General features: G+C 36.7%; 1 protein-coding gene across 1 annotated transcript in view; it reads left to right on the top strand.

Moving 5' to 3' along the window:
* GPR98 (G protein-coupled receptor 98) overlaps window positions 1-15,656 on the top strand; it is a 962,819-nt gene that overhangs the window by 61,607 nt on the left and 885,556 nt on the right. The window contains 4 exon segments of the mRNA XM_006875701.1: window positions 4,406-4,532; window positions 5,350-5,567; window positions 7,009-7,752; window positions 13,090-13,463. Of these exon segments, the coding sequence (XP_006875763.1) occupies window positions 4,406-4,532; window positions 5,350-5,567; window positions 7,009-7,752; window positions 13,090-13,463 (1,463 nt within the window).

The raw sequence follows: 15,656 nt of genomic DNA on the forward strand, positions 1-15,656 counted from the left end.
GTTTGCTCTGATGGTGCTTTGTCTTTTTGATGAATACTTATAATTCTTTGAGCAGTTATAAGTTTTATCTTGTACTTTCTTTGCCACAATCCTGAAATCAGCCATTTTTCCAAGCCTTAGCTTTGATTAGTGAATAGTGGTATTTAAAAACTAGGATCTGTACAATATGTAAGCTTCTGCTCAGTGGGAGAAACATGAGACTTTCCATACCTGCAAAGATTTACATACTTGGAAACTCGGTAAGCGGTTTCCATTAGTCAGAACAAACTTGATAGCACTTAACAACAACAACTATGAGGTTTTGCTCCATAGTGTGGAGACATAATGAACATACGAATGCACACACAAATGTACATATGCTTATACACATTTGTATTTTTGTTATGCATCTAGCAAGAAGATGTTTACTTATTTACTTTGTAAAATATATTGTTGGGGTAATGTATACATTGATGGGAGAGAGAAAGAGAGAGGGAGAATGAATGAATTACTTACTGATCTGAGCTATGGGTCTATCTATATTGTCCTTGCATTTGTCTGCAATATTTTTCTTTAAATGATAGAATTTGACAAGTTAGTGATTTTAGTTACTGTGAATTAGATGAGAGAAAGCTCTAGATTTTGTATTTTTACTTATATTTTCTTTTTTCTGTTCTTCTTATGTTCTTCTAACATGAAGGTCCTGAGAAACCAGTGGTGGGAGTACTAGTAGTGGTGTTTTTCTTGGTAATTATTGTTCTGAGTGGGAAGCAAGGTGGCTCTGTACCATAAGCATTGGACTGCAAACTACAAGGTCAGCAGTTTGAGTTTGCCAGCTGCTATGCAGAAGAAAGATGAGGCTGTCGGCTTCCACAAAGATTTGTTGTTGTTGTTGTCAGGTGCCATCAAGTCGGAACCGACTCATAGCAACCCCGTACACAGCAGAACAAAACAATGTCCGATCCAGGGACAACCTCACTACCGCTGCCACACTTGAGGCCATCAATGATGCCACCTGGCCAATCCATCTCATTAGGGGTCTTCCTCTTTTTCTCTGACCCTCCACCTTACCCAGCATGACATCCTTTTCCATTGACTGTTCCCTTACAGCCTTGGAAATCCTGAACAGGGTAGCTATTATTCCAAACTGACTTGATGACATTTAATAGCAACAACAACAAATTACTCTTAATATATGTCCTTTGAGTGAGTTATTATATTAAAATGTTGCTGTTATGTGCCATGCAGTCGGTTCTGACTCATAGCAACCCTGTATAGTGTTTCTGAGGCTGTAAATCTTTATGGGAGCAGAAAGTCTCATCTTTCTTCCACGGAACAGCTGGTAGTTTCAAACTGCTGACCTTGTGGTTTGCAGCCCTATTTGTAATCATTATGCTACCAGAGTTTTTTATATTAAAATATGTCACCACATTTAGAGCAATTGCTAAAAATGGTCAATTTACCCTATGCAAATTATTATTATTATTGAGGCACACAAAAAAACTCAGGAATGTATAATCCTTTAAACAAATTGCCCATTTTGCAAGCCAGCCTCCTGCTCGCCAGCACAGAGCCTTTGTCTTTCTATGAATCTAGAGTCCTCAGATGGCTCTGTGTCTCCATGCCATCACCTCCATCTCTGTCTCTGGTGTTGCTGCTTCTATGGATAGGGTCCCACATTCTGCTTATGTGCTTCTCTCTTGATTGTCCTTGGGTTCTTTATTCCTGGAATGTAAGGTTAACTACTCCCCCTTTTTGTTATACAGCTTCTACCTGTACAGTAAATACAATTTTTAAATACTATTAATGATGTGTATGTAATAGCAAAACTCTGTCAAAATTGAATTTTATCATTGTTCTTTGTGTTGTTTTATTATTCTGTGTTGTCTGATTTACTGTCTACTTTTTATGTCCTTTTTTACTTTTTCAGTTGGCGAATTATGAAGTGCAGATGAGTAGTATTATATCAATTGTTTAATGTGATGACTATATAGAATTCCTGTTTCTATAATTTTACAATGGTTATCCTCATTTAATTAAAAAAAAAATTATTTGCATGAGCTCAGCTAACATCGTAAATAGCTTATAAAAATAATTGCCATGGAGTTGCTCCAATCCCATGTTCACACCAGGTGTGTCAGAGTAGAACCATGCTCCAAAGGGTTTTCTTGTTAAATAATACTTTGCTATATTCTGTTTTCTAAGAAGTACATGTTTCCTTTCAACAATTTCTAAACTGGGTGTTGAGTGATACTGGTTACGTTCTTCACAGTGCATGACCATTTTCATTATTTCTATTCAGTTCTTTTGCTCTCTTACATTCCCATTTCTGGTTTAAAGTATTTATTGACTATTTGGATATAGGGTTTTCAATGACTGGATTTTTAAAAGTAGAATAAATAGCAGGCTATTCTTCCAGGGCACCTTTTGGGTAACAGCCAAGTACTTTAATTCTTTTTACAACCCAAGGTCTTATTTGTATTAGTTATTGGGTCCTGGTGTGGCTCTGTGGGTTTATGTGCTGGACTGCAAGGTCAGTTTAAACCACAAGGTTGCTGTTTCAAGCTCACCTGCCACTCCTCAGTCACTTTATACAGGGTGACTATGAGTCGGAACTGACTGGAAGGCACTTAACAACAACGTTGAGTATCTGCTCCTCTAGGGTATGGAATCGAATGTGCTAGCATTTTATTAAGAAGTTTGCAGTCAAGTGATATGCCTATATGCGTATAGTTGATGATGGTTTTGATAGATTCACCATAGTGCAAAGTATGGGAACACAGTGGGCAGGTACTTAGCTTAACCTTCAAAATTCTTGGAAGAATTATTGCAGGAGCTGGGTGCTGAGAGATGACTAAGAATTAACCAGGTGAGTAAAGATGGGAAGGGATTTTGTTTGCATAGCCTCAGCTGGAGCAAAAGCAAAGTTAAATCAACCTCAGAAAGTGATAGGCAGATATCTAATGTGTAGGCAACAATGGTGTTAACATATTATGGAAAAAAAATTGGGCAGAGAGGAATCAAGTTCAATACTGCAGAAATTTCTTAGTTCTTTGTATGATTTGATCAAATTCTGTCACCTAAAGGTAGAGATCAAAAAGGGAAACTTGGACCAATGATTCCAATCAGTATGTATTTTTATGTTATGAAATTATTATTATTATTTTAAAGTTTTTATTATGAATTGAGTGATAGTTTACATGGGAGAACATTCTTTCATTACTCTTATGACAAAAGATACAACCTCAGAAATTAGAAATTAGAAAATATTTTTTTGATACCTGAAGTCCTGGTGTGGTTCTGGTAATGTAATGGTCACTAGTTGGGCTGCTAATCTAAAGGTCAGCAGTTTGAAACTACCTGCACATCTGCAGGAGAAAGATAAGGCTTTCTGCTCCCATAAAGATTTACAGACTTGGAAATGCTATACAGGGTCGTGATGAGTTGCAACTAACTCCATGGCACATAACAATCACTACCAATAACCTCATATGGATGGATGTGAAAGCTGGACAGTGAATAAGGAATATCATAGAAGAATTGATGTCTTTGAGTTGTAGTGTTGGAGGAGAATACTAAAAGTGCCATGGACTGCCAAAAGAACCAATAGATCTGTTTTGGAAGAGGTGCAGCCAGAGTGCTCCTTGGAGGCCAGGATGGCTAAGCTTCGTCTCTCATACTTTGGACATATTGTCAGGAGGGAACAGTCACTGGAGAAGGATGTCATGCTGGGTAAGATGGAGGGACAGAGTAAAAGGAAGACCCCCAACGAGATGGATCAGCCAGGGCATCACTGATGGTGTCAAGTGTGGCAGCGGTAGTGAGGTTGGCCCAGGATCGGACATTGTTTCGTTCTGCTGTACATGGGGTCGCTATGAGTCAGTTCTGACTTGATGGCACCTGAGAACAACAACAACAACAACCAAAGTCCTGGTGTGGTACCTTGGCATAAAGCCCTGGACAGCAGGTTGGTTTGGACCACAAAGATGTTGGTTCAAACTTAACAATCACTCCTTAGAAACTCTATACAGAGTTGCTATGAGTCGGAACTGACTCAATGGCATTTAATAACAACAACAATAAATAAGCTATAGAAGCTTATTGTGAAAAAACTATCTTGTATGCTTTTCAATAACGTAGTTCCTTTGGAATTAAATATTTTCTCAAAAGACAGGGATAGAAACTGTTTTGCACTTGGGCACCTCTCTCTTTCTCTTTATATGTAATTATGTGTGTGCTAATATATATGTACAGATATATCAATTTGAAGAAATAAAGCAACCATTTGCATGTACTGAGTAGCTTTCAGTAAGGAAATTCTTTCTGAAATTTGAGCACAGTTATAAACTATTTCTTAATCAAGCATATTTATGTAGCAGGCTTGATATCTTTGTGACATTTCGTTTGTTTTTTCTTTTTAATATAGGTGATACAGTAGTGTATCAATATGGAATAGCCACTGTGATAATTGAAGCTAATGATGATCCAAATGGTATTTTTTCTTTTGAGCCCATAGATAAAGCAGTAGAAGAAGGAAAAACTAATGCATTTTGGTAAGTGTATATGGATAAGATGAATTTAGAATTTGAAAAAATAAAGTTAAACATTTGTGTAAAAAAATGAAATATTGTGAATCTTTCAAAATTAAAAAAATTGTTAAAAAATATAACATTTAAAATCTGATAATATGAAGAAGATGTAACTTTTTTATGTTTTTGTCACTTGTTAAAACTTCCAACTCTTTAGCTAGTAAGCAGAAATTGTTTTCCCTTTCTTCCTTACCTCAAATTCCCATCCTTTGTCAGGTCTGAGAGACTAGAATTATCCAAAGTCTTTAGGAACTCTTCTCTAAAGTGGTATGTGATTCTCTTAACCCTATATTGTGCTTTTGAAGAACAGTTACTAATTCTCATTGAAATGTTTTTATTTTATTTAGCATTTATTTTTCTGTTTGGATTTTGAAAGTCATTGTTTTAAAGATTCCTTCTCTTTATTATTTAAAGTTTTACCTTTTTATTCCTTTACCATACAATTCTTCACAGTTCCTTAGTAGGACTGGCTGGTTGTTTTGTTTTAAAGGTGATAGAAAAAGTACATTCCTGTGATAACACAGAAAGCTCTTAACAGAGTTAGATTCATTATTTATACCTTTTTTTTTTTAAGTTTTTATTGTGATTTGAGTGAAAGTTTACAGGGCACATCATCAGTTTTACATTCAACAAATCATATACTTTTTTTCAATACAATGATTATAATTCCCTCCATGTACCATCAGTTAACGGTATTTCTCGCTATTCATTTTAGCTCCTTTAAAAAAATTATTACTTATACCTTTTTTGTATAAAAATAATTTTCTTTAATTTTTTGTAGGATTTTGAGACATCGAGGACACTTTGGCAATGTTTCCGTGGAATGGCAGCTGTTTCAGAATGATTCTGCTTTACAACTTGGACAAGAATTCTATGAAACTTCAGGAACTATTAATTTCATGGATGATGAAGGAGCAAAACCAATAATTCTGCATGCTTTTCCAGATAAAATTCCTGAATTCAATGAATTTTATATTCTAAAACTTGTAAACATATCAGGTGGTGTATTTAAAATTTTTTTAAATTTTACCACCAAAATCTTAGATTTTTAAATAAATAGTGTTGTTATGCCATCAAGTCAGTTTCAACCCATAGCGACCCTGTATAGGGTTTCTGAGGAGCAACTGGTGAGCTTGAACCTCTGACCTTGCAGTTCAAACTGACTGCAGTCTGGAGCCGTAATCCACAGTGTCACACCAGGACTCCATGTAAATGCAATGGATGAAAGATTAAGTCTACCTTGTCTGATTTTAAATGTTAAAATATCTTGTTAGCTGTGTTAATATTCACTTTGTGATCTTAACTTGCTTCAGTTAGGGGAATCTAAAATTGATATACAGACTTTTTCCATGCCAAATAAAGCACTACTGATTGCAAGCTTGGAGTCCTGGTGTGGTGCTGCAGGTTAATGCACTGGACTTCAAGGTCAGCTTGAACTGAAAGGTTGGCAGTTCAAGCTCACCAGCTTCTCCTTGGAAACCGGATACAGGGTCACTATGAGTCAGAACCAACTCGGTGGCACTTAACAATTGCAAGCTTAGCAGTTTAAGCCCACTCGCCACTCTTATAAACCCTATACAACATCAATATGAGTTGGAACTAACCTGAAGACACACAGCAACAATAATATATTAGTAGGAAATACAAATTAAGATTATGGTAGCAGATTGGTCTTTATGCTATCATATAAAGTTTTCTAAAATAAATAATGAAGTTTTCTCATCACAGCTATTAGCTGAGAATACACTGAAGCATGTTATTTGATATCGTGCCCCTGAGAATGTGATAAAAACAAAACAAAACATTTGTTAGGTATCATTGAGTGAAGTGACAGAAGAACTGCCCCATAGGGCTTTTTACTTCTTTTACTATAATTTTTGTAGTAGTAGATTATCAGGTATTTTCTTAAAAAATCATAGAGTGACACTACTCTTCAGTAATCAATGAGGAAATGAGGTTTTCTTCTCTTTTTGAACACATTCCTTTCTCTTCACTTTATGTTGTTTTAGTTGCTGTGGAATCAGGTGTGACTCATGGTGACTGCCTATACAACCAAACAAAATACTGACCACTGCTACACAATCTTTGTGATCATTAGAATGTTTGAGTCCACTGTTGCTTAACCTTGGGCACTCACTTTCCAGTTCATATCAGACAATATTCTGATGTGTTCCATAGATTTTAGTTGGCTTATTTTCAGAAGTAGAACACTAGGCCTTTGGCACTAATCTGTCATAGTCTGGGGGCTTTGCTGAACTCTGTCCACCATGTGTAACTCTGCTGGTATTTAAAATACTAATGACTTGGCTTCCAGCACCATAGCAACACACAAGCTGCCACAATATGACAAGTTGGCACATGGGTAGTGGCTTCCTCTTATGCTCCTCAGGCAATAATTCAAATTCTGATTTCTCATTTGTTATACATTTTCTTAATACAGGTGGATCTCCAGGTCCTGGGGGCCAACTAGCAGAAACCAATCTCCAGGTGACAGTAATGATTCCATTCAATGACGACCCCTTTGGAATTTTCATCTTTGATCCAGAGTGTTTACAGAGAGAAGTGGCTGAAGATGTCCTCTCAGAAGATGATATGTCTTATATTACAAACTTCACTATTTTGAGGCAACAGGGTGTCTTTGGTGATGTACGAGTAGGCTGGGAAATACACACCAATGAGCTCATGGCTGGATTGCCTCCAATGATAGATTTTTTACTGGTTGGAAGTTTTCCCAGCACTGTGCATTTACAACCTCACATGCGGCGTCACTATAGTGGAACAGATGCTTTGTACTTCAGTGGATTAGAGGGTGCATTTGGAACTGTTAATCCCAAATACCATCCCTCCAAGAACAGCACAATTGCCAACTTTACATTTTCAGCTTGGGTAATGCCTAATGCTAATACAAATGGATTTGTTATAGCAAAGGATGATGGTAATGGAATTATCTACTATGGGGTAAAAATTCAAACAAATGAATCCCATGTGACACTTTCCCTTCATTACAAAACTTGGGGTTCCAATATTACGTATATTGCTAAGACGACTGCCATGAAGTACTTTGAAGAAAATGTTTGGCTTCATCTTCTAATTATCTTGGATGATGGCATACTTGAATTCTACCTTGATGGAAATGCAATGCCCAGAGGAATTAAGAGTCTGAAAGGGGAAGCCATTATGGATGGTGAGTGTCTTCTTCATGACTAGGACACTGGTTGGTATTTAAAAAAAAAACAAGACAAAACAAAAAACCTAGCAGGTATTTCAAAAATTCTGCTTGTATATTGGTTTAATTTCTTTACACAAAACTAGGCATTTACCAAGACTGTAGTAAATTCTATGCTGAGTGTTGTGGAAATAAATCTTGCAACGTCTCTGCCCTTGAGGATCCTAGAGCATGCTCTGGAGAGAGATGTGAAAATAGATCACTTCAGTATGTCATGTTGATGTTGGTGGTTGTGGGACGTTGAGTCAATTCCAAGTCATAGTGACTCTATACAGGGTTACTGAAACTTTAAATCTTTCTGGAACAGAAAGCCTCTTCTTTCTCCACAGAGAAACTGGTGGAGTTGAAAAACTGACCTTGCAGGTAGTACCCCAACCCGTAACACCCAATACCACCAAGGCTCCTTCAAGACATTGTAGGAAGAAAGAATAGAATTATAGTGGGGGAACATTTATCCCTCTAGAATTAGAGAAATAAGGGTCCTGTTTGTTACAGAGAATTAGTCATAGAAGCAAAGAATTAGAATGCCTCAAACTTGCATAGTGTTTTATTTTTACAAGGTATTTTGCATACACTGCCTAATTTGGACTTCACAATAATTCTGCATATTAAATATTTTATGGCTAAGGAAATAGAGTTTAGAGTGAGTAAATAAGTTGGCTAGCATCACACAGCCAAGTAACAGAGTTGAATATAAACCTTTGACTCTTTGTTCTTTCTAGTATACAATAGAAACAAAATGAAAGCAGATGGGGTTATTTATCGATAGTCTCCAAGGTGATGAGACCTGTGTATGTGACTTTGTGAGAGTCAGAGGAAATTTAATATCATTTAGTTGACAGACTCAAAAACCCTGTACAGGGTCGCTATGGGTCGGAATCGACTCGACGGCACTTAACAACAACAACAACAGTTGACAGATAATTCAATAGGTGAGACATCAGCATGGAATTTCCCACCCAATCTGGAGCTTCAGTGCGGAGTGGCTTTGGTTACTGAACAGACTAGTAGTCAATCCACAACCACCATACTAGATGTGGGAGCAATAGTGGTAATAATATGCAAGTTGCTTGTAAATACCCTCAAAGAACTATCTGGGTAGCAACTTGTAAAACTGTTTTCATCGAGGTTATTGATAAGAAATATTACATGTCATTTATTTATACAAAATCACTATCAAGTTCTCTTACATAAATATTATAGCTAAATTATTGCTGAGGGAACAAGGAAAGAAGTAATAACTCATGAGTTCCTAATTAGGGTTGTTATAGAGGTATAGTGACATAGTTGGACTGCATGTTGTTAATATGAAAAAGTCCCTAAGACTCACATTGAAGCTGTTTCTGGCAAGGAATACTATTTCTACACTGATTTCAACAGTTGTTTGGATAAAGAAATATAATTGTTTCATACAAAACTTTTTGCTGGCTCCTGACAATTTTATTTGACTCAAGATGAGTTTCTAGCCAATCAAGCCTTGATAGTTATAAATAATGAAATTTAAAAATCGTAACTAAATTGAATCATTAAACACACACATATGTGACTATGAGTTTATGTATATACTTAGTTATTTTTCTGTCCAGAAATGTGATTTGACTGGCTGATAAAATTTACCATTAAGGATATCATCTAAATTAAAGATAAATTACTAATTCCTTGGAGTCCTGGTATGGCATTTTAGGATAAGCACTATACCACAAGGTCAGTTTGAACCACAGGGTTAGTGGTTCAAATTCACTAGCCATACCTCAGAAACCCTATACATGGTCACTGGGAGTTGGAACTGACTCAATGGCACTTAACAACAACAACAAATTCTTTTAGTTTTAACTATTATAATCCTGCTAATAACTACTTTACTGGCTCTTTTTTTTTTAGCCTTTCATTGTGAATTGAGTGAATGTTTATATACAAGATCATCAGTTTTGCATTGAACAAATCATATACTTTGTTTCATTTCAATCATTACAATCCCTTCAGTGCAAGAATATTGTCTCACTTCCTCTCTGTGATTGCCCATGTACAAATATCCGCTTTCAAACTCTTATATATTTGTGGAATGTATTGTTGTTGTTGTTAGGTGTCATCGAGTCAGTACCGACTCATAGCGACTTTATGCACAGAAGAGTGAAACACTGCCTGATCCTGAGCCAACCTCACTATTGTTGCCATGCTTAAGCCCATTGATGCTGCCATTTGCCAATCCATATCGCTGGGGGTCTTCCTTTTTTTCTCTGACCCTCCAACCTACCAAACATGATATCTTTCTCCAGCGACTGGTCCATCCTGACAATATGTCCAAAGTATGAGAGACGAAGTTTGGCCATCTTGGCCTCCAAGGAGCACTCTGGCTGCACTTCTTCCAACACAGATTTATTGGTTCTTTTGACAGCCCATGGCATCTTCAATATTCTCCTCCAACACCAAAACTCAAAAACATCAATTCTTCTACATTCTTCCTTATTCACTGTCCAGCTTTCGCATGCATATGAGGTTATTGAAAATACCATGGGTTTGAGTCAGGTACACCTTAGTCTTCAAGCTGACGTCTTTGCTTTTCAACACTTTAAAAAGGTCTTGTGCAGCAGATTTGCCTAATGCAATACATTGTTTGATTTCTTGACTGCTGCTTCCATGAGTGTTGATAGTTGATCCAAGAAGAATGAAGTCCTTGACAACTTCAGTCTTTCCTCCATTGATAAGAATGTTGTTTATTGTTCCAGTGGTGAGAATTTTTGTTTTCTTTACATTGAGATGCAGCCCATACCAAAGGCTGTGCTCTTTGATCTTCATCAGTAAATATTTTAAGTCCCCTTCACTTTCAGCAAGCAATGTTGTATCATCTGCATATCACAGGTTGTTAATGAGTCTTCCTCCAATCCTAATGCCATATTTTTTTCAATCATAGAACCCAGCTTTTCAGATTATTTGCTCAGCATGCAGGTTGAATAAATATGGTGAAATAATACAAGCCTGTCACATACCTTTCTTAATTTTAAACCATTCAGTGTTCCCATGTTCTGTTTGAACAACTGATTCTTGGTCCAGGTACAGATTTCTCATGAGCACAATTAAGTGTTCAAGAATACTCATACTTCGCAATGTTGTCCATAGCTTCTCATGGTCCATACAATTGAAAGCCTTTGCATATTCAATAAAACGTAGGTAAACATCTTTCTGATATTCTCTGCTTTCAGCCAAGATCCATCAAACATCAGCAATGATATCCCTCGTACCATGGCCTCTTCTGAATCTGGCTGGAACCTCAGGAAGTTCTCTGTCAATGTATGCATGTAGCCGTTTTTTTATTACTTTTGTAAAACTTTATTCACATGGGGTATTAAAGAGATTGTCTGATGATTTCTGCATTCCGTTGGGTCACCTCTCTTTGGAATGTGCACAAATATGGATCTCTTCCAATCAGTCTTCCAAATTTCTTGGCATAGATAAGTTAGTGCCTCCTGTGCCATCTCACTTACTTGAAAATTTTCCATTTGTATTCCATCAGTGCCTGTTGCCTTGTTCTTTGCCAATTCCTTCAATATGCACCTTCAACTTCTTCCTTTAGTACCATTGGCTCTTAATCATATGCTACCTCTTGAAACAGTTGAACATCAACCCTGCCTTTTGGTACAATGACTCTGTGTATTCCTTCCATCTTCTTTTGATGCTTTCTGCATCATTCAATAATTTGCCCAGAGAATCCTTCAATAATGAAAAGTTGAGGCTTGAATTTTTTCTTCAGTCCCCCAGCTTGAGAAATGCTGAGCGTGTTTTTCCTTTTTGGTTTTCTGACTCCAGATGTTTGCACATTTTGTTGTAATATTTGGCTTCATCTTCTCAAGCTGATCTTTGAAATTTTCCGTTCAGCTCTTGTACCTCCTCATTTCTTCCATTTGCTTTAGTATCTCTACTGAAGAGCAAGTTTCAGTGTCTCTTCTGACATCCCATTTGACCTTTTTCTTCTTTCTTGTCTTCTCAATGACTTTTTGCTTTCTTCATGTATGATGTTCTTGATGTCATCCCACAACTCTTCTGGTCTTCAGTCTTTAGTGTTTAATGTATCAAATCTGTTCTTCAGATGATCTCTAAATTCAGGTGGGATGTATAAGTATATATATATATTCCACTTGTCCTCCAATACAGAGTTAGCCTGCATGTCTGTCCATGTATCCACACACAGAAAACTGTTGTTCCAAGGTTGTTTATATATCACTATTTACCTTTACCCGCTTAGCCCTTGCATACCTCCCTGTGTTTTCACCCATCTTCATCATTCTTCTGCCAGCCTTTCTCTTCTTGTATATTGCGCTCCTCGTCACCCAAGTTAACATGTGTCTATCTGCTAGCTGTCTTTCCCAGCGCTAATAACCATCAAAAAATGTTTCTTTTAGTATGAAAACTTTTACTTGAGTTTTTGCAATAGTGCTTTCATACAATATTTGACTTTTTTGATTGACTTATTTCACTCAGTATAATGCCCTCTCTGTTTATCTCTGTTATGAAGTGTTTTACAGATTCATAGTTATTCTTCAACATTGCATAGGATTCCATTGTGTGATGGACCAAAGTTTGTTTATCCATTCTTTCATTGATGGGCAATTAGACCATCTCCATCTTTTCGCTGTTGTAAACAGTGCTGTGATAAACATCAATATGCAGATATTTCCTTGTGTCCTGGCTCTTATTTCTTGTGGCTGTGTGGTCCTGTGGCAGGACTATAAATTTGCTTTGAACCATCAGGTCGGTGGTTCAAGCTCACCAGCCACTCCTAGGAAACCTTATATAGTGTCACTATGGGTCAAAATTGACTTGACGGCACTTAACAACAACAACAACAACCTATACCAAGTAGAGGCATTGGTGGGTCATATGCTATTTTTAGTTTTAACTTTCTGAGGTATCACCATACCATTCTTCAGAGTGATTGAACCATTTTACAGTCCCACCAGCAATGGAGGAATGTCCCAATCTCTCCACACCTTCACCAACATATGTTATTTTCTGTCTTGTTGAATTTTACTATTAATGCTAGTGTGAGATGATATCTCATTGTTGTTTTACTTTATATTTCTCTAATGGCTAATGATTGTGCACATTTCTTGATATGTCTTTGGCTGTACTGGCTCATTTTTTATCATGACAAAAGATAGCCTTTCTCTTATTTTTTACCTGTCATACAAAAGTCTCTTATACTTTTCAATAAAATAGCTTCACATTTTAACTCATATTTGTAATTTAGGATAGGAGAATCGTGAATATAGGAACATTTATACCTATCTCTATTTTCAGGTCCTGGGATTCTGAGAATCGGCGCAGGAATAAATGGCAATGACAGATTTACAGGTTTGATGCAGGATGTGAGGTCCTATGAACGGAAACTGACCCTTGAAGAAATTTATGAACTTCATGCCATGCCCGCAAAGAGTGATTTGCACCCCATTTCTGGATATATGGAGTTCAGGCAAGGAGAAGCTAACAAATCATTCATTGTTTCTGCAAGAGATGACAACGAAGAAGAAGGAGAAGAATTATTCATTCTTAAACTAGTGTCTGTATATGGAGGAGCTCGCATTTCTGAAGAAAATACTACAGCTAGATTAATAGTACAAAAAAGTGACAATGCCAATGGCTTGTTTGGTTTCACAGGAACTTGTATACCAGAGGTAAGCAGTATGTTTGGAGGGTTTTGAGAGTTGGAAAAGTATTGGATTTCTTTGGGAGTGTACTCTTTTTCATTTAAGGAGCACAGTGAATTACATATTGGGCTGCTGATCATAAGGACAACAGTTAGAATCTATTAGCCCCTTCATGGGAGGAAGATAAAGCTTTCTGCTTCCCAAAATATTTATAGCCTTGGAAACCCCATACAGGGTCTCTATGATTTGGAATCGACTTGATGGCACACCACTACCACCACCATCACTCTCTCATTTGGTAAGATTGCTTGATTATCTACTCTAAGCCCTAAAGGATGCTACAGACAGTGGTTGCTAATGTAAGTGAAAAGGTTGCCAGGTGTATGAGTTCACAATTTGAATCATAAGCTTAATGACCTGAGGCATAATAGCAATTTAGCAAATTAAACTTTCACATTTAATTTTGAAATTAATGCATTTTGCAGAACTCAGTTATACAACACATGTAATTTATTTTTTGGTTACTGTTTTGGAAAGTGCATCAGTATATTGAATAATATATATTGAAAGCTTATGTGAATGATTGTAATTTAAATTAAAAAAAAAATACGAGTTTTTGAGTTTTGTTTTTCACATTTGGAAAGCATGTTGATTAGGTACTTACAATATTCCTCTGTGTTGGCTAGATGTCTCTCTTATCAATCTTCTTGGCCAGTTTAATTCATTAAGCTGTTTTACATCCCTATCTGTTCTTTCCAAGTTTTCAAAGATTCATAGTCATCTTGGTTTCCTGTTCGGTAATATGAGATCGCATGAAACTGCTTCACAGGTGTTGTATGTGACAGTAATGGCTCAATGTCTATGAATGGATGCCAAAAGGAAGAGAGGCTGTCTTTTGGCAAGCTGGTTATAGTATATTTGATGTTGTTATTGTTAAGTGACTTAAAGTTAGTTCTGACTCATAGTGACCCTGTATAGGGTTTTGAAGAGGCAGCTGGTGGGTTTGAACCACTGACCTTGTGGTTAGTAGTTCAGTGCTTATCCTGGAGTACCATACCATGAGGTAACACTCCCTTCTCCCTGTTGCTAATTTTCACAATCCTTCACCTATTTAAATATTTTTTTGTACCCTGGATCACTCTCCTAAATTCTCATTGTTATTTATAATAAGTCTAAACTATTTGCTATCTTTCCCGCTCCATTGTAAAAATGAAGGCGCTTCGAGCATAATAAAGTCGATTGTTCATTACTGTATGTGTAGTATCTAGAATTGAGTAGTATAGATATTCAGTAAATATTTGTTGAACTTAATGATTATATTTTATTTTTATTTATTTATTTAAAATGTTTTATTGTGAACAATGTGATAGTTCATATGGGAGAACTGCAGTTAGAAAACCACGAGGGAAAAATATGCTCAGCATTTCTCAAGTTGAAAGAACTGAGGAAAAAATTCAAGCCTTGACTTGAAATACTGAAGGATTATTTGGGGAAAATATTGAATAATGAAGAAAGCATCTAAAGAAATGGAAGATATATACAGTCACTGAGTCAAAACGAAATGGTCAATGCTCAGTCATTTCAAGAGGTAGCTTATGACCAAGAGCCAATGGTACTGAAGGTAGAAGTTTAAACTGTACTGAAGGCGTTGGCAAAGAACAAAGTTCTGGGAATTGATAGAATGAAAATTAAAATCTTTCAACTAACAGAGGCATCACTGGAGGCACTCACTCATCTATGCCAATAAATTTCGAAGACAGCTACCTGGCCAACTAATTGCGAGAGATCCATATTTGTGTCTATTCCAAAGAGAGGTGACCCAGTGGAATGCAGAAATCATCAGACAATATCAGTAATTTCACATGCAAAAAAATTTTACTAAAGGTAATTTTAAAACATCTGCAACAGTACATTGACAGGGAACTGCGAGAAGTTCAAGTTGTTTTCAGATGAGGACGAGGAATGAGGGATATCACTGCTTGCTGAAATCAGAGGAATCGTAGCTGAAAGTAGAGAATACCAGAAAGATGTTTACCTGTGCTTTATTGACTCTGCAAAGGCTTCTGACTGTGTAGATCATGACAAGCTGGGGACAACATGCAGAGAATAAGTATTCTGGAACACTTAATTTCGTTCATGAGGAACCTTCACATAGTCCGAGAGGCAGCTATTCTAACAGAACAGGAGACACTAAATGGTTTAACATCAGGAAAGGTGTGT

Source organism: Chrysochloris asiatica, unplaced genomic scaffold, assembly GCF_000296735.1.
Source record: "Chrysochloris asiatica unplaced genomic scaffold, ChrAsi1.0 scaffold00336, whole genome shotgun sequence".
NCBI classification, from domain to species: domain Eukaryota; kingdom Metazoa; phylum Chordata; class Mammalia; order Afrosoricida; family Chrysochloridae; genus Chrysochloris; species Chrysochloris asiatica.